The 19759-nt window shown below is 63.8% G+C and overlaps 1 protein-coding gene across 1 annotated transcript; it reads right to left on the reverse strand.

The window, feature by feature from the left end:
* Window positions 1–8636: 8636 nt before the first annotated feature.
* On the reverse strand, window positions 8637–11195 carry ELFN2 (extracellular leucine rich repeat and fibronectin type III domain containing 2; the record flags this gene model as incomplete). Its single annotated transcript, XM_081084569.1, has 1 exon — window positions 8637–11195. One exon carries the CDS (start codon window positions 11193–11195, stop codon window positions 8637–8639), a length of 2559 nt encoding a protein of 852 aa, XP_080940695.1.
* Window positions 11196–19759: the final 8564 nt, after the last annotated feature.

The raw sequence follows: 19759 nt of genomic DNA on the forward strand, positions 1-19759 counted from the left end.
GCCACACAAACTCCCAGGGAAGGGAAAGAGGTCAGGAAAGCCCTATGGGCTGAAAGTCATCAGGAAACAGAACTCTGACCCAGGGGCCAAGAGGCAAATGCCAAGCAGGGACCTCACTCACAGGGACCCACTCAGTGCCAGGGGGGCCACTCCACGTACCCTTCCCAGAGCCCCAAGCTGAAGGCAGGGGCGTCCCTGACGAGGCCTTGTGGCCGCTGGAGTCAGGGGTCCAAGAAATGGATGGGGAGGGGCTCTGCCTATTGGGGAGACGAGGAGGCTGGGCTTGGGGGTGGGCTCTGGGCTGCACTGAGCAAAGGCCTGAGGTCACTGGATGAAGACCGGAGCCCCAAGTGGCATCGCTTAACCCTGAGGAGGACCAGGTCGGAGCTTCATAGCTGTGGGTGCAGCCCAAGGAGACCAGCAAGGCCTGGCATGGGGTGCAGTGCAGGGCTGGGAGGCTGCCCCCGGCTTCCCGCAGCCTGAGGACCTTGCGGGGCCCTGGGCTGGAGAAACGCCTTGGAGGCCTGGGTTGGGGCCCAGGAGAAGCACAGAGACAGGTCCTGATTGGCAGCACAAGGGGTGGAGGAGCAGGAACCCGCAGGACCCTTCGAAAAGCCCTTTTCCTGAGGACCTCGTTCCACGTCCTGCGAAGGACAGATCTGCAACTATGTGACACTAACCCTGCGGGGACCCACACGCCAGCAGCGGGCACGGCAGCTGGTGGGGGGGCCTGAGATGGGCTAAGGGGGGGCGGGACAGCCCAGCAGCAGGCCTGGGATGACAGAGCGTGTGAGATTCCAGTACCTGCTCCTCTGTCCCCTCCCACAAACCTGGCCCTGCCCCCTCCTTCCCCCCTTCTCCACATGATGCCAGTTCATAGGAAGCAGGACATGAACACCTGCACAAGGTCCAGGGAAAGAAGGGGGGCCCATGCTGCAGACCCCCTGGCTCAGCGGCACTGAGGGGCCTAAGGGCCCCGTGGAGGGGCCAGAAGGCTGGCTGGGCGCCCGCCCCCGGCCTTCCCGGAAGCTTCCCCGCAGGCCACACACGCTCCGTGCCTGACCAGAGAGACAAGTTGCATCATTTGATCGCCGAGAAGGCGCAAGCATAGGGTTCATAGCTGTGGAGAAAAGGGCAACAGACTGGTGGGGGGACACTCGGGGACGGGGCAGGCCAGCGGGCCCCGCTCAGGGTTCAGGCCTGGGCCTGACCAGGAGGAGGAAGGAGGCCCCTTGGTCCCACAGACACCCCCACACCAGGGGCAGAGGCAGAAGGTGGCAGGCCTGGGGGGAGCGGGCCCGGCTCACAGACCGAGGCTGGGGTGCCCAGGACCACCCTTCAGAGCTGGCCTCTGGGAACCAGCGATGTCCTCAGCCCCTTCCGGCGGCAGGGCTCATGTTGAGGGCATCTCGGCAGGAAGAGGTTCTGCTGCTGCTCAGGCGAGGTGGGAGCCTGGGGGGGTGGGGGGGGTGAACTAGGCCACACTTTAGACCAGCCGCCAGGAGGGGTCACTTGGAACTGAGGACACCTTCAAACCAACCCCCCCGCCCCCCACATACACACAGGAGCCCAGATGGATGCACTGGGAGCGCCAGCCCAGCGAAGTGGGAGCTGCACCCCCCGCCCCCCACTGCTCTGTGGGAGGGGTGCTCATGAATCTGGAGAGGGAAGCAGGCAGGAGTTGGACAGGGTCAAATCAGGAGGGAGGACACGGGTGGGCGGCAGACTTCCTGGAGACGACAGAGGAGCCAGGGCACTGACAGCTTGGCCCCCTGGCCCTGGTGTGCGAGCGCGCCCCATTTAGAGTGTGCAACATAGACCGTGTGAGAGAGGGGTCTCCCAGAACTGGGCTCCTGACTATAGCACCCAAACCCCTGTCCCAGCCAAAACCAGGCTGTGGGAGCTACAGCCAGCAAGGTTTTACCCCCCAACTGCCCACAAGGCAGACCCCTGGGGTGACGCTTGTTTCATCACCGATGAATACATCCTCTCCCCTAGACACTCAGGAGGGGGTGCAGGACACAGCTGTCCGGCTTGTGTCTGGGTATTTGTTGATGTTTGCTCTTTAAAGTGCCAGTGTCCTTGAAGTTCACATTGATTATCTGTAAACAAGGAATTAACTCAGAATTGTGATTTCCCTTGGGACACCACTCGTGACAAGAAGATGGGGCATGACGAGCAGCCACAGTCACCCTGAACTCCTCGAGAGCCCCCAGCACACACGGTTTTGTTTATTCTTCAAATACTTGAAGCCTTTGAAAAGGAAATCAGATATACTGAATTTCTGGACCAAGTTTGGGGGTAGTTAAGAACATTGAATTAACGACAGTTGTAAACAGGATCTAACTTAACCCAAAGTCTCCTTAATGTGAATGTTAACATTCGCTAGTTTTATAGATAGAGTGGTTCTGTGTTGACAGGGAAAGGTATGGGTCTCTGAATTTGTAACTTGAGTGACTCAAGTTCATTGTGAAAGCCAAGCACTAACAGAACGAGGCTTTCCATACACAACAGCAAAGCTGCCCTTGAGGACCCTTCCCAGTTCCTGGTCACTGCTGGGCACCCCCTAATCCCAGTGGTTGGGGTGGGGGGTGGGGGCGGCCTGTCATGGAAGAACCGAGACCGGCCTGGACCCCATAGGCTCATGTCCACCACTGGTCGCATCTTTGTTTCTTCAGAAATAATGGGCCTCCCACCCCGGGGAAGGGCCATGCTGAGGACGAGGCACCCAGGCTGCCCTGAGCCCCAGATGCGCTTGGGGACCTGGGATGACAGAGCATGTGAGATTCCGGGACCTGCTCCTCCGTCCCCTCCCACAGACCTGGCCCTGCCCCTCCTCCCCCCATGGTGCCAGTTCATAGGAACCGTCCCGCAGGAAGCAGGGCATGAACAGCTGCAGAAGATCCAGGGAAAGGAGAGGAGATGGGGCCCATGTGCAGACCCTCTGGCTCAGCAGCGCTGAGGGGGCCTGAGGGCTGCGTGGAGCGGCCAGGAGGCCAGCTGGACTCCAGCCCCAGGCCTCCCCAGAAGCTTCCCCACAGGCCACCCCCACTCCCAGGGAGGGGAGAGGGACCAGGAAAGCCCTATGGGCTGAAAGCCACCAGGAAACAGCTCTCTGACCCAGGGGCCAAGAGGCATATGCCACGCGGGCATCTCACTCACAGGGGGGTGACCCGCTCAGTGCCAGGGGGGCCACTCCACGTACCCTTCCCAGAGCCCCAAGCTGAAGGCAGGGGCGTCCCTGACGAGGGCCTTGTGGCCGCTGGAGTCAGGGGTCCAAGAAATGGATGGGGAGGGGCTCTGCCTATTGGGGAGACGAGGAGGCTGGGCTTGGGGGTGGGCTCTGGGCTGCACCTGAGCAAAGGCCTGAGGTCACTGGATGAAGACCGGAGCCCCAAGGGGCATCGTTTGCCCCTGGTGACCAGGTCCGGGCTTCATAGCTGTGGAGAACAGGGCAGCAGGCCCGGGGAGCCACCGTGGAAAGAGCGCGCGGCCTGGGAGCTGGCCTGGCAACGGCCAGAGAGAGACCCACCAGGTCCCACTTCACCCCAACCCTCCGGGGGCAGGAGCTTAATCCCCTGGGAATCGGCGGAGACAGTGGTGCCCAAATGCCCCTCCATCCCTAAGGTCTGAAGACAGTGTCGACGAGGCCGGGCACCAGGAAGGGGAGCGAGGGCAGCTGGCAGAGGGGCATCCAGGTTTCCAGGAGGAGCAGTCAGGCCCCAGCCTCTACGTTCCCGGTAGCCCCCCTCTGTGGGGCAGGCGCGCCCCTTTCCCCCGTGACCGTGGGTGGTGACCACGCACTCAGTGTGCCCCTCCCCTTGCCCCTGCCTGGGCGTCTGTGGTGAGAAAGGGAAATGGGGCAGGAGGCACCGGGACTCCAACTTGGGGATCCGGGAGGGGCCTGGGGGGGGGGGAGGGGGGACTGACATTCAACACAGACCTTGGCCCCGTTGTTTTAAATAAGAAATTTATTGCAAATATAGAAATTGATTCTCTCCATACAGGAATCTTCGAGTTGAGGAAAACAATTTCGTGCCATTCGGTTTAAAACAGGAATTTGTGAAGAGGGAGAGGCAGACGGCGGGAAGAGAAAATAAATGAACTTACCCCCTAAAGAAGAAAAGGGGAGGGTTCAGGCCCCCCGGGGAGGAACCATCCCACACAGCCAGGGTTCACAGGTTCTGGGCCCAGGCCCCGCCCAGCTCTGCCGGACCCAAATCAGGTGCCAAGCCCCAGGGCCAGGAGGCTGGGGCTCCTTGTGGGGGGGGGGGGAACGAAGGGGGGGAAAATGGACCCCTCGCCCCTGGCCATTCACTATGCTTGGTCGGCCAGGGGCAGGGGAAGGAAGGAGCCCAGGGCCTCCCCATCCACCCCCTTTTCCTCTCCCCACTGCTCAGGAGCCCTGAGCGGCCTCTGACAGGGACGCGGGGCCGGCTTGAGGGGCACCGAGTGTGCAGAGTGTGCGGAGTATGCGGAGTGTGCGGAGTATGCGGAGTATGCGGAGTGTGCGGAGTATGCGGAGTATGCGGAGTGTGCGGAGTATGCGGAGTATGCGAAGTGTGCGGAGTGTGCGGAGTATGCGGAGTGTGCGCACTGGTTCTGTCTTAAAGGTGGGGCTCCAGGGCCGGATGAAGGGAAGCGCGACAGCTTCTGGGACTGAGTAGAAGTCTCCGCGGAGAGGACAGCACGGGAATCAGGGGAGCCCCACACTCCAGCTATCAGACACCCCAGGGCTTCCCCAGGCCCTGCCCACCCATCCCCCACCCCGGAAAGAGGGCCCCACTTTTCCAGGAATGGGGTGCGATGCTGCTGAGTGGCAGGTTCCCTCGGAGGGCAGGGGCAGAGTGTAGGGGTGACAGGGGAGGCACTTCCAGACATCGGCCACTCCCAGCCCCGCTCCCTCCAGCCTCACTCTCATGCGGGCGGCCAGCGGGGCGAGTCCTCTGGCTGCCAGTGATCTCTTCCTCCGAGGGGCACCCCAGCCCCTCCTTCCTTCCTCACCCCCGTTTAGTCCTCTGCACAGTGTGCGCCACTGGGGAGCATGCTGTGGCTGTCCCTTCACTGCAGGTAAACCCGGTCTAAGCTTGGGACCTGCCACTGCTGTCCCCCATGCCTGGCCCCTTCCTGGCCTCCGTCTGTCCTTACAAGACCCTAGAAGATTTCCTGCCTTCCTTCCCTTCCCTGTGCTTGTCTCTCCCGCTTAAATTTCCAGGAGGGGGGACGGGGAAGGACTTCCAGTTGAGAACATCAGAGACGCTCGGCCAGGCCTAGACTCCCCTCTGCCCCTCTGGGGCCCTTCAGCTCTCCTCTTCCCACCACCGTCCACCGCAGGGCCCTCTCCCAGCCTGGACCCGGGCAGCCTCATCATCCTGCACTGTCCCCTAGGAGGGAGCAGAGGCCGCAGAGAGGGGCTCACTTCTGGAAAGCCTCTGGCTCCCATAGAGGGTTGGGGGGGCCTGCTGTACCCTTCAGGGGAGAGTGGACCCATCGGTGCCACCTCCCAGGAACAGGCACCCAGGCAAGACCCAAAGCAGGGAGGCCGCAGCCAGGAGGTCCGGGGTGCAGCACCCACATCTCCTCCAGCCAGCTGGTCCCCCAATTCCACCAGGGCCCCCTGCCCAGGCCATGGCCGGGGTCCCCGTTCACCGTTACAGGCGGGGCCCTGGCCAGCCGGCCTCCGTGACATAGACGCTCATCTGCCTTCCGTGCTCCCCACCGGGGAGCAGTCACCCTGAGCAGGACGCGGAGGCAGGAGCGCCTCCAGGGGGTGCTGCAGTGAGGGCGTGGCCCCTGCCCTCCAGCGAGGGCCTGGCCCATCGGCTGAGGGATCAGGCTGGCAGGGAACTCCAGAGGCCGGCGTTTTAGAAACTATTCTGCCCCAAAGATCGCTGTGGCTTTGCAGCGAAGGTCGGTTCACCTCCCGGGGTGGCAAGACCCTTGCTGTTAAGATAGAAACCTGTCCTGACAGCTCCCTGAAGTGCCCTGAGGTTTCCTATGTCATCCCCGACCAGGAATGACGGGGTGAGGCAAAGAGAGGCCCCCTCCTGCTGCCACACCCTCCCGGGGGGCAGCTCCTTCTGGCCCCAGATCTCCGGTTCCTCCCAGGGCTTTTCCCTCAGGGCCCCAAACCTCCCCATAAAGCCGTCCACGAAGCCCCTCGCTCTTGGCCTCCTGTCCTCAGCGGGGCCACGGACCCCGCACCCCACCTGGTCCCTCCGTCTTTGGGGGTCCTGACTGCTCCATCTACAAAATGGGAGCAAGTGGGACAGGGGAGAGGTCTCCCCACGCTCCCTTCCCCGGGGCTGCCCCTCTCTGGCAGGGAGGACAGACAGGAAGGGACCCTGGACATGAGAGACGGACGGAGGGAGGAGGGGAGGTGGCACTTGTGAGCCCCAAGTTCGGAAAGACGGGATGCGGGCGTGGGCCAGGGCGGTGTTTGGGTGGCACCTGGTTTGGGTCTTTTTCAGAGCTGGTCCTCCCCGGGTGTCAAGAGCTGCTTGTCAGATCACAATAGAGGGTATGTGGGGTGAGGGGGGCGGCAGGGGAGGGGGCAGGGGAGTCTGGACAAACCGGCACATACACGACAGATGTTTGCTCAGAAAAATACAGGAAAATCATCATGCAAATATAACAGGGAATCTGCTTTCTCACACCGCTGGCTCCGCCGCCTGCTTGCTGTCCTCAGCTTTGCCAATCGGTGTGAGGAGGGGTTGGGAGCAGGTGTGGGGAGGTGGGGGACATCTTCTCTGCATATTCATGCTGGCCCCTCCCGTCCACTCCCTTTCAGTCCTTTCTTTGTAACTGTCACCCCAACGTGAGCCCGGGCTTAGTCCGTCCCCCAAGTGGGTGTGAGAGAGGCCCTCAGTGGAGCCCCAATCCCCCGTGGCCCCCCACTGGCCCCCTGGCAGGGCGGTCGAAGAGCCCCCACCCAGGGGGGCACTGGCTTTGCTGGTCAGAGCCCTCCACACAGTACAGGTCTCGGCCCACCCCAGCGCCCGCCCTCCCCCCAGTCACACTTTCCAAATATCAAGAAAGCCAACGGGGTGACAAGCCAGAGGCCGGGGTCCCTGGCAGGGGTGTGAGGAGGGCTGAGCAGCTGTGCCCTGCCCTGAGGTGTGTGCAGAGCCGGGGCACGATGGCAGGTGGGCCAAGCTAGACTTGTCCTCGCTCACCGACCAAAGGCCAAGGGACAGCTGGTGACCCCTCAACCCCCGGACAGTGTCCGGGACCCCAGACCTGTCCCAGAGCTCGCCCCAAGCAGCCCCTAGCTCATGAGCAAGGCAGCTGCCCTCTGGCCCTGCCCTGCCTCGCTGCCCTCACTTGGGAGAACCCCCAGGAGCCCAACGGTCCCAACTGCCAGGCTCTGGGTTGCCATGGTGACAGAGGCAACCAGGGACAGGGAGGGGCCCCACAAACCCAGCCTGCTCCCCCCCAGCAAGGGGGGTGCTCACTGTTTGTGCTTTGTTAGATGTTGGGTGGGGGTCAGCTAAGGAGGAGAGGCCGTTTCCATGTGTCGATGGAAATATGGGGGCCCCTCGGGCCCGGGGGAGGGGCAGCCGGGAGAGGCGGGGTGGGAAAGCCTCCTTCCTCCAGGCAGGCTGAGGTGCTGCCCCAGGATCCCACGATGGGGGTCAGACAGGTCGGAGGTCGGGACGGAGGGGCACCTGCCTCCCCGCGGCTCCCAGGCATCACAGTTCGCGGCTGCCCCCCTGGGATGAGCAGGGGTCCTGGGGACCCAGGGAGCTGGGGCTCGGGAGTGAGGCCTGCATCTGCGAGGCGGTGGGAGCTGGCCCCCCACGCGGCTCAGACCCCGGAGGGAGCTCCCAGGCTACTTGGAAGACACGTGAAGGGGCTGGTGAAACGACCCCGTGCCTCTGCTCTTTTCCTGGGTGCTGACGGGGGCGACGAAGGGCCCCCCGTAGGATGAATCCCAGCCACAGGCTCTGAGGGCATGGCCATGGGGCTTTCTAGAAAGAAAAGGCACCCACTCATTCTCAAGTCCCCAGCCCCAGGAGACCACAGCTGGAAAAGGGGTGGCGGGTGGATGGAGGATGGGAGCCCCAGGGGACCCACTGCAGGTCGGGGGTAGCACTGGGCTCCCGACTCTAACTGACTCTAACCTGTCCCGTGACCCTGGGTCATCACCTCCTTTCCCTGGGCCTTGGTTTCCCCATCCATACAGGAAGGAGACAATGCCCAGTGTCCACCTGGTGCGACATCTCCTGTCCCCCAGCAGGGGACCTCCCCCTGCTGCAGGCGCCTTTGCCCCCAAACCTGTCCCTAGGCCCAGAGCCCCAGGTCCCGCCCTCCTTGGGCCTCCTCGCCGGCCCTCCCGCCCACCCAGCCCCGCACACCCCAGCAGAGTCCCTGGGCAGCACAGTAGAGTCGCCTGGTTTCGGGATCTGTGTAAACTTTAAGGAGAACGTGTCTTTGTTTTCCTGTCCCTTATTGTCGGGTGGTGGTTGTCACAGTCAGGTGGTGGTCAGGTGTGTGCGTGGGTGCGTGCATGTGGGTGTGCGTGTGCGTCCGTCCACTCCTCGGCCTCGGCCCCCGGCACGCCCCCGCCCGGCTGCCCGGGCCCTTCCCCGCGTGCCCCCGCCCTGCCCTCCGACCTCACCGGGGAGGGGAGAGGGTCACAGCTTCTGCTGGGCCGAGACCCCCTTCCAGTAGTCGAGGATGTCGTGCAGGTCCTCGTCCTTGGCGAACTGGACCTTCTTGCGCAGGGCGTGGCCCGCGGCCATGTACACCTCCTCCCGGGGGTGCTTCTTGTAGGGCCGGAAGCGCTCCCAGATCTTGTGCGTGCTCTCGGAGGAGTACTCGGGGCTGGACGAGTAGCCCGAGTAGTAGTGTCTGGGGGAGAGCTGCGCGTAGGCCGAGTCCCGCTTGGAGCGGGCCAGCGGCTTGAGGAAGGGCACGCGCTGGCTCAGGCTGTCGGCGCCCTCCTCGTAGTACAGGGCCGGGAAGCTGTGCCGGTGCTCGCTGCAGTGGAAGGCCGGCTTCACCTCCAGGTGGTGCACGCTGCCCCCGCCGCCGCTCCCGCTGCCCGCGCCCCCGCCGCTGCCGCCGCTGCCGCTGCTGCCCGAGGGCACCAGCGGGAGCCGGTCCAGCGGGCTGTTGAGGGGGCTGCTCTTCTCGATGTACTTGGAGTCGCTCTTGGCCAGCCCCGCGGGGGAGGGGAGGTCGGGCACGTCCAGGCTGAAGACCTTGGCGCTCTTGACCGAGCCGCTGGAGGAGACGCTGCAGGTCTTGCGGGCCACGGCGGCGTCGGCGCTCAGCTGCCGCTGCAGCGGGTGGTGGGAGCCCTCCTGGAAAGAGGGCGGGAGGAAGCTGGGCAGCTCCAGGGCCCCCAGGCCCCCCAGGCCCCCCGGGGAGGCTGCGGCGGAGGCGGGCGTGGCCGCGGGAAGGGACTGGCACTCGAAGGCCAGCTCGGGGTCCCCGCCACTGCTGCCGCCCCCTATGAAGGAGGCCGCGTCCAGCTTGAGGGCGTCAATGCAGTTATTGATGATCTGGTTGACCTTGTCCACCTCCTTGGCGATGGTGGAGATCTCAGTGGCCGAGCCCTGGCTGTTCCCCGCACCCGGGCGGTTACTCTCAGGCTGGGCTGGGCCCTCCCCGCCGGTGCCAGTGCCAGGGCCGGTGCCGGTGCCGGGGCCGGTGCTCGTGCCGGTGCCGGTACGCACCTCCATGTAGTTGCCCTTGGTGGCCACCTTGGGCGTGTCCAGCCCGGCCTCCAGACCCTTGGCAGTGGGCAGCTTCTCCCCAATGATGGACGGGAGGGAGGACATGCGGGACACGGGCAGCACTGGGGGCTCGCCCAGCTTCTGGGCGGCGTGCACGATGGAGCCGGCCTCCACGTCGGCCCCGTAGCGCATCTCCAGGATGGTCTTCTTGACCTTGCCGCACTTCCGCTTCTCCTCCTGCAGGCGCCGCCTGCGCAGGCAGTAGTAGACGGCCCCCAGCACGATGACCATGCCGAAGAGGCAGCCCAGGATGGTCATGATGTAGTGGGTGGTGGTGGAGGTGCTGGGCGCCAGGTCCCCCGGGACCGGGTCCCGCGTGGTGAAGGCCAGGCAGGTGTGGTTGAAGCGGCGGCTGTTGCGCAGCGAGGTCACGCAGAAGGTGTACTCGGTGTGCGCCCGCAGCTTGTCCAGGGTGACGATCTCCTTCTTGTTCTTGAGCGTCATGACGTCGGAGATGTAGCTGTTGTTGTACTGGACCAGGACGTACATCTTGCTGTAGGGGTGCGGGATGATGACCACCAGGGTGGCCGAGGTGAAGGTGACGTGGTGCAGCTTGATGGCCGGCCCGGCGGACGCGTCCGTGGTGGACGAGGCCGGCGGCTCCACCGAGAGGATGTCGTCGGGGTTGAAGCCCGAGTTCTCCTCCGGCTCCCGCTGGGCGTCGGTGGAGTAGGGCGTGGGGTGGCTGGCGGGCCGGGCGGGCAGCGAGCCGTTGCGGCACTTGGCCTGGAGCACGGTGATGGCGTTGAGGCTGTGGTAGGGCCGGGGCACCAGCAGCGGGTAGCCGGCGAACTCCCGCGGGGACTCGCACTGCAGGCGGTCGTAGTTCTTGGTGACGTTGTTGAAGACCACGAGCCAGGTGAGGAAGCCGTAGAGGTCGCACTCGCAGTTGAAGGGGTTGCCGGCCAGCTCGCACACCATGAGGCTGGCCAGGCTGGCGAAGGTGGCGCCGTCCAGGCGGCTGAGGCGGTTGGAGGACAGGTCGATGCTGATGAGGCTCGGGCACTCGGAGAAGGCCGCGGGCGTCACCACCTCGATGAGGTTGTGCTGCACGAAGAGGAACTGCAGGCGGCCCATGCCGCGCAGCATGCCCTCCGTCAGGTTGCTGAGCTTGTTGTAGCCCAGCTGCAGCACCTGCAGGCTCGCCTGGCCCAGGAAGGCGCCGTCCTCGATGTACGAGATCTCGTTCTTGGTGAGGTTGAGGTCGGTGAGGTTCCCGAAGCGGTTGAGCGAGGAGTAGAGCACGGCCTTGAGCTTGTTCTCGTTGAGCCGCAGGTCGTGCACCGTGCTGTTGATGTGCTGCGGGATGGTCTCGTAGGGCGGCTGGTTCTGGCTGCAGATGGCCAGCCACACGTACCCCTTGTCGCCCTCGATGAGCCAGCAGTCGGCGCGCACGGCGCCGGGCCGGCACACGCACAGCAGCGCCGCCGCGCACAGCCCCAGGCGCAGCATGGCGCCGGCCGGGCTCGGGGTGAGAGGCACGGGGAGCCTAGCGGCTGGAGGCTGGGACTGGCAGCACAGTCCTCCCTGGGGCTGCCACCATCTTGGGGGTGACCCCCAGCCCAGGGGCCCCAGGTGAGGGAGGCTCTGCCAGAACCAACTGCTGGGGACCTTCTGGGGGGCTACCAGCAGGTGCTGGGCACCGCGGCCAGGCCGGGGCCAGGGGTGCTGCGGGCCCCACAGCCTGCTTCCCACGTGGCTCTTCTGCTGGGAACGTGCACGGCTCTCAGAGCTTGACTTCCTCTCCGCCTCCTCCTCCTCCTCCTCTCCTTTCTCCTCAGGCTCTGGGCTCAGACGATCCCCACGGAAGGCTGGAGAGTGGCGCTCTGAGGGGGGGCCAGCGAGACGGGGGCAGGGAGGAAGACACCCCTCTGCCACCTGGTTCCTGAAAGGCAGCACCGAGAGGGGGTGACAGATCAGTGTGAGGGCTCCGAGTGCAGCCCCCAGTCCCTCTCCACCCCTCCCGGGGGGCGGGAGGACCTCTCTGCCAGCAGCACCCCGGGGCCCATTATGTAAAAGGGGGAGTGTGGTGGGCGGCAAGAGAGGGAAGCGGGAGCTGGGGGGGCAGAGTCTGAGGACAGTGGGCACAGGAGGGAGTCTGAAAGGTTAGCAGTTCAGGTGCACACACACTCACAGGCACTCACACACGCCCAGCACACCCATGTCCACGCTCGCCCACCTGCCCACACAAAGACCCACGTGCCCCCACGTGATCCAGACTCCACGGCATGCACACAGACAGGCGCGCGCACACGCACACACACACACACACACACACACACGCACACCTAGTCTGGCGCAGGACAAATGAGCCATACATACATGGCCACATACCGGGGCAGGCACCCTCCAACCCAGCTAAAGAATTAAGAAGTCTAGCAAAATGCCTTCTCTCCTCCATGCCCAGAGATAAATAATGCATTTGTTGTGTAACTGCTCTTGTTCCAAAAATAATTCCCTTGTCTTGGCTTCCATGGGGGAGGGGAGCAGAGCAGTGTGGCTGTGGCCCCCCAAGCAGGGGAGCAGGGGCTAGGGTCTCCCACAAGGGAGGGCACGGGACAAGCTCATCTTACCGACAGGAGCAGAGCTGAGGGAAAGAGAGGGCGAGAGAGTGAAGCCAGACACACGCCCGCCCCCAATCCCATCTCCTCCAAGAAAGGGGGCGGGAGCTGGCGGGGAGCCCCCAGGCAGGCAAAAAAGCCAAAGGCCTCCAGAATAATGCGATCAAAGCCCCGTCAGAGAGGGGCAGAGACTTGCCATGAGTCACACAGCACCACCTGGGCCAGGATCAAGGCTCCTGCGGCAGCAGAAATCAGGAGGCCTGGAGCCCAGCCCTGAGCTCAAGCACTGCCTGAGCCTGTTCCCACAGCCACGGAGTGGGGACCAGGTCCCTGCCAGCCACCTGATGGGGGAAGCACGGTGAGCCGGGCTGCCCGTGCCCAAGAGGCAGATGGGCAGGGGAGACGGCGCAGGGCTCAGAGCCGACAGGCCCTCCTTGTCCAGGTGGGGAAACCGAGCCCCAGACACGGCCCCTCAGCCAGGCGGGGCTCTGGCCCCCACCCAGGGCTCTCCTGGCTGCGGGAAGAGCCCGGTGCTCCCTCCCTGTGCCCTGGGCAGTGGCCAGGGGTGTGAAGATTAGGCAGAGAAATCCATGTTTGGATAAAGAAAGCCCGAGACTGTCCCCAGGAGCCACCTTTGCTTCCTGCTGCCGCTCCTGGGAAACTCCAGGAAGGGAAAAGCTTTGAGGGAAAAAAAAAGTTAAACCTTTGTCTTTAAAGCAAAACCAATTTACAGTCCTGGCCCCAGAAGGCTGCTGGGACGGAGGGAAGGGTGGCGGGGAGGGGGGGGTGCCCGAGGAAGGCCAGGCAGGCAGTTTCTGTGGAGGTGGCAGGTGGCCAGGGCGTCCAGATGACCCCTCAGATTAGAGGCTGACTTGGAGTCAGAGGCTGGATGGCCAGGGCCTCCTGGAGGTGGCCTCACACCTCGTCCCCTGCAGGACAGCTTGGGCCGAGGGGCCAGACGGGGTGGGGGTGGGGCCCCTGGAAGGAGGGGGTACCCAGGCAGCACAGAGCACTTCTGTCCCTGACTGTGCAACACAGTCTGGGGGGGCTGGAGTCGGAGACCTGAGCACCTGTCCAATGTGGCCTCTGGCCCCGAGGGGACCCCCCCAGCCAGTCCCTCCCACCCCTCCTGGGGCCCCAGGCCGCCCCCCTCCCCCCCCCCCCCCCCCACACACACACACAGGCAGCGAGGCTGCACCGGAGGAGGCTGAGCCGCCGAGTCGCCCTTCCAGAGCGCCCTCTGCACCTCCTGCCGCGAGCACTGGGCCCGCATTTGTATGCAGGTGCACGCGCAGGTGTGCGCTGCTCAGAGCGCCAGTGCAGGCTGTGCTGCCACGTACAAGCGGACGGATGCGCGGCAGGCGTGAGCACACACGTTGGCCTGTGTGCACAGGCTCTGCGGCCTCGTGGCCAGTTACAGAGGTGAACATGGGCGTGGGGGGCATCTCAGGGGAACACGGGCAAACGCCTACCTACATGATGACATGTTAAGCACATGTGTGATGTGCATGTATGCATGCACATGTGCAACTTCAGCCCCACAGAGACCCCCTACCCCCACCCCATCCTCAGATCTGAATTGCTTACACCAGGGCCCCCTCAGCCAGGCGCAGGGGCTGCCAGGCAGAGCTGAGCTGCGGGAGCTTGGGACAACCTCAGGCCATGCTGGGGGGAGTGGGAGGGGGATATGAAAAGGCTGAGGGGGAGGGAGGAGAGGAGAGAGGAGAAGGGGCCCAGGCTTGGGTGGGAGCTAGTCCTATCCCATCTCTTCCCTTCCCAACCCCCACCCCAGCCACTCTGAGCTCTGCCCACCTGAGCTCTCAAGGTGACCCTGCCCGTGGCCCTTTCTCCCACTCCTCCTGGCCTCCAGGACGGCCTGGGCCAGGGTCCAGCACCCCCCACCCTCCCTCTCCCCCGAGACTCAGACGGAGGGGGAAAAGGTTCCCCATCACCCTGTACGGTGCGTCAGCTACCACGTCCCTGTCCTTGTCCCTGGGCTGCCTGCCCACCACCCGTGGAGGCCTGACGCAGCCAGGAGAGGACCGCAAGGCTCTGAAGCCGCTGACGGCAGCACTTGGCCCCCCGCCTGCTGCGCACCCCCTCAAAGTGAGGGAGAGGGTGCTGGCCGGAGGGGTTCCCTTGGGCCTAAGGCTAGGGCCTGGAGCATCACGCCCTCCCCCTGCCCGCTCGTGAGGGCGGCTCACACACACCTGGGGCGGGGAGAGAAGGAGGAGGTGAGGGAGCTGCAGACAGGAGGCAGGACAGGGAAGGACTGCAAAGCAAAACATGCCGACAGCCGAGCAGGAGAGACGAAAGAATAGCGGGTGCGTTGAGACACAGGGACCAACGGTCTGCAGAGCAGCACAGCGAGGTGACCGATGGGAGGGGGTGAAGGCGAGCACACAGCACTTGCTGCCCACCCACCCACTCGCCCCGGGACCTGGAGACAGATGAGCACTGGGCCTGGCTGAGCCACTGACATACAGCCTGTGAGCAGCTGGGGGAGGGGGAGCAGCAGGAGGCAGCTGTTGGAAGCAGAGGCCTTCCCTGCCCAGGGCCTGGATGGCGCTAAGCCTGGCAGGGCTGGCTGATGGCGCCGTCCGGCCAGCACAATGTCTGGTGGAGTGCAGAGCTCCTGGCCGACCTGGCCTGCAGGGACCCCTCCATCCCCATCCCCACTGTGCCCACCCCCCCTCCACACACACACACACACACACACACACACACACGCATGTGGCGGCAGTGGGTGGCCTCTGGCCAGAGCAGGGCCAGGCGCCGAGTGCCCCCCAGCACCTCTCTAAGGGTGCCTCTCCCCTTCCACCGCAGAGAAGGAAGGTGGCAAAGTTGGGGGCCAGCATGCCATCGAGGGACCTGGGGGCTGGCCCCAGTCTATCGGACCACACACCACCTGATGTCCCTTCTTATGGGGACACCCTTGGATGGAGAAGGAGGAGAAGAGCCAGCCAGACCCAACGGACCTGGGGGGCAGAGCCGAGGTGGGGTCTCAGCGCAGAGAACACAGCACGTCTGAGTCACTCTGGGCCAATGGCTCCCCCTCTCCAGCCTCAGCAACACCCTCCCCCAGACTCAGTGGCTGATGTCTTTGCCCTTCTTCCCCGGGTGCCCTCTGCAGACTCAGAATCCTAGCACTTCGTTCGGAGCTGGAAGGAGGAGCCCTTGCACAGCCCACTCTCAGCCCCTCTCAGAGGGGAAACTGAGGCCGGGACTGGGGAAGGGACATGTTCGCTGGTGGCAGGTCAGCTCAGGACCCAGGGTGGCAGTGACAGATCCTGATCTGCCAACCTCGAGTCCCCTCTGGGAGCAACTGCCCTGACCCGCCCCCCTTACCCCCCCCCCCCCCGGGACACAGGGCACGAGCCCGTCTTTATCGATAAAGTGGGATGAATACTTCCTAGCGCTCGAGTCTGCAATGGGCTGATGTGCATGCTCACCTCACAGGGCTGCTCCTCAGGGATCAGCGTCTTGGCCTCCCCCCTCCCAGGGCCAGGTGAGAGGATGGGCAGCGTGAGGCCTGCCTGAGTGGTCGGGGGGGGGGGAGGTGGGGAGAAGGGGTCAGCAAGGAAGACGCAGCTCAGAGACCTCGGACGAGTTGCAGGCCCTCTCCAAACCTCAGCTTCTCCCCCATCTCCCAGGGCTCCCGCAGAACCCAGGACATGCGGAGACAGGTATCCGCTTATAGAGCAGGAGGCCCAGCAAATGCTCCGCCTCAGGCTCCTGCTCACAGGGCCACACTCCCGCGGGGACATCGGAGGGTCCAGGGACCGAGTGGGGGAGGCAGTGTTCCAGCTCCCAGGAGCAGGACATGAGGCTCAGCCAGGGAAATCTCATTGGCAGCCTCTGATCAGCCCTGGCACAGGCTGGCCTGGGACAGGCTGGCCAAGGCTCCCTGAGGTGCCGCTGTCACCGTCCGTGTCACTGCCATGCCCAGGATTAGGAGGAGACAGCACTCCCAGGGCTGGCGGCCACCTCACCTCTCTGCTGGGAGCACAGCACCTGGCCAGGGTCCCAGAGATATACCACTGCCCTCGAGACAAAGCCCGCCGCCCCCGGGGCTGGACACTGGGTCTTGTCTCTGCCTCCACCTCACGAGGGTTCCTCATCAGTCCGCTCGGGGCCCTGGGTCCTCGTCTCTAAAACAGGGTAACCATGCCTTCACCACAGAAATGTTTAGATCTCAGGTGGAATGAGCCCACCTGCAGGGCAGAGAGACAAACGCATGGATGCTGGAGACAGAGGGTCCTCGGAATAAATGCTGAGCTGTGTGACATCGAGCACATGAACGCACCTCTCTGGGCTTCAGTCTCTACCCTTGTAAGACAGGCATGGCTATCCCTGACCCAATGGCTCGTTTGTGTCTGACATTTGTGTTCCTTAAATCTTCTATCGCCCTGCATGGCTGGCACTGTTAGGGAGCCTCATTTTACAGATGAGAAAGCTGAGGCTCTCTCCTTGCCCAACTTCCTCTAAATAGCTGGTCCCCCGGCAGGGTCTGGACATGCATAGGTGTCCAGTGGATTTCCCGCCCCTTGCAACAGCACTTGCCTCCCCCACCAGGAAGGCCTGCAGCGTGGACTGTGCATAAGGAGACTCCAATTTCTCCATCAAGCAGAAGTACTGATTCTAGGCCAGCTATGCTACTCAAACCCCCAGGCCCCTTCCACCTCAGGGCCTTTGCACACGCCATTTTCTCTGCCCCCCAGTATCTGAACAGCCCATCACCTCATTCAGGTCTCTGCTCAACTGCTCCCCCAAACCCACCCTTCCCTGACACCAGTAGGTCATCTCAACCATGCCTTTGGTCCATTCAGAGCACTCGGCACTGCCTAGCATCATTTAGCTCTTTATTAACACACCCTCTCCGCCCCCCGGCCCCCACCATGAAATCAAAGCAGGCCTCATCTTGTTCGCTGCTGTAACCTCCAAGCCTGGAACAGGTTCAGGCAGGTGGCAGGCGCCCAGGACATGATGTGTAGAATGGAGAGCTCAGGGCTAGGGACAGGGTGTTAAATAACAGAGGGAGGGGCCCCACTTCTTATGGGGTGCTCACATTGTGCCAGAAATGTGCTGAGCCTTCCTTTTAACCCCATGACACCCCCCCACCCCCTTATGTTTCCTATTTCACAGGTTGAGAAACCAGGCTCAGAGAGGTCCGGGGACCCACCCAAGACCACACAGCCGGGAACGTGGAACAGCCCGAGATCCTGTAACGGCCAGACTGTCCAGAATCCATGCAGAGGTGATTCCCCCCCAACTCACATGCCTCCAGTGACAGGGAGCTCAGCCCCCTCTGAGGCCACTTCCTTCCTTCCTGGAGGGATCTGATCGTTAGAAAGGTCTTCTCCGATCACAAAGCCCCGTCTGGCTCCGCACCTCTGTTCACCCGGCCCAGTGCTGTAGGGAGCCACTGAGAACACGGCCAGTAGTTGCCCTCAAAGGCCCTTCTGCTGTTTGCTAACCTGCTCTCTCGCGCCCCGGCTTATCCAAGATGCGCACCTCATGCCCTCCACTGCTCCTCCTGTGCCGTAGTGTCAAGTCCCCCACCCTGGGTCCAGCTGCCCAGGGTCACACTTGCTGTCAAGGTCCCTCCTGAAAATGGGTGGCCTGGAGCCAAGCATCAGGGCCAATGTGCTCTGAGCAGTGGTGGGCACCAGGGGCCTCTTGCTTGTCAGAGCAGTGAGAGTGTGCCAGCCTCGTGTCCTCACCTTGCTGTCCTAGATGGCAGCCAAACCCCCTTCACACACACCGCCAGGCAGCCCCGCTGCCCTCACAACGTCCTCTGTTTGGGTTTCACCCGAGGTGCCGGGTGTCCGTCCACCCCCATTCCATCAGGTCTTATTAGTCTCATGCCTTTGTGCCAGCTGCTCCACATCTCGGGGGAGCTGGGCCCTGCCCCTCGATACCGGCACCTGCTCCCGGCTCTGTGCCATCCTGCGCGGGGCGAGCAGGCCACGGCTGCATCCGCGTCTGTGTCATGAGGAACTGGGAACCAGGCCTGCAGCGCATGCCTGGGGCAGGCGGGGGCACGCTGTCCAACTAGCTACACTCTCACCCACGTTCCTTACACGTCCACAAGTGTTTTCTGCACACCTACTATGTGCCCGGCCCTGCACTGAGCTCCAACTTAGCCAGAAGAGCTCAGTAAGAAGAACCCTGCCTCAGCAGCAGCAACAGCTGGGTGTGCAAGGCCTTGCTGTGCTGGGCACTCTCTCTGAGCCCTGTCACCTTGGCCCAAGAAGAGGCCTGGGCTGGTTTGCAGTGTTGCAGGCAGTTAGGGCACATGGATGCTGGCTCACTGTGTGGCCTCGGCCGGTCAGTGCCTTACCCCCGGGCCTGTTTTCTCATCTGTTCAGGGGAGAAGAGCTGTGCGCATGGGTCCCTGGGCCCACCCCGAAGCCCTCTAGACACTGCGACTGGGTCACTCCCCATGCACTCACTGGTCCCTGGGCCTCCCCTGCTCCCAGGGCGTCACGTCTGTCCTGAGCGCCTGTGCTGTGTCTAGGCCTCGGGGGAAGCATGTAGGCAGGAGGACGGAGGGTCTTTACCAAAGGCCTGGCCTCGGGAAACCACCCGGCGGCCTGGCAGGGGAAGCCCGACACTAGCTCTGTGGCCGCTCTTCAGAGACAGATCACCCGGCCACTCCCCGGCACCCACTCCCCAGCCCCGAGCCGCCCAGCACCCACCCCACCCACCACCAGGCACTTGGTAGAGCATGTGATCCTCCTGCCCACAGCCAAGGATGACCGGTATCAAACCCATCTCCCACTCCCACCTCACGGGTCATATCTGGCTTTCCCAGAATCCTCTAGGTTATTCAGATGACTGCCTACCCACCTGACCCCTCCCTCCCCAAGCTGACTCCTATCCCCCTACCTGACCCCGGTCCCCCCACCTAGCCCCTGCCTTCCCCACCTGGCCCCTGCCTTCCCACCTGGTCCCTGCCTCCCCCACCTGGTCCCTGCCTCCCCCACCTGGTCCCTGCCTCCCCGACCTGGTCCCTGCCTCCCCCTCCTTGCCCCTGCCTCCCCCACCTGGTCCCTGCCTCCCCCACCTGGTCCCTTCTGGCCTCTTGGCTCCAGCAAACCCCAGGCCCCCACTCAGCTGCAGCCCCGGGCACTACTCACCAGGCTCCACTGGACCCGCTCTTTCACCAGTGCCTGCGCACGCGCGGCTGCCTCTGCCTGCATGGCCTCCATTCATTCATTCAATAAACATTTATGGAGCACCTACTATGTACTAGGCGCCAGCTAGGCCCGCCCTCCCGACTCTGCCTCTTCCACCTGCTCCTCCTCCGGGGCCTCAAGGGGTGAACATTTCCCTGCCTTCCAACATCCTCAGGGCTGACCCAAGGCAGAGTGGTGTATCAGGGACCCTCTGCCCCCACCCCACCCCCCGCCCCCCAGAAGTGGAGGCTCGGGTGGCAGGGAGTGTGGCCCA

Source organism: Myotis nattereri (genome assembly GCF_964212035.1).
Source record: "Myotis nattereri genome assembly, chromosome: 2".
Lineage (NCBI taxonomy): Eukaryota > Metazoa > Chordata > Mammalia > Chiroptera > Vespertilionidae > Myotis > Myotis nattereri.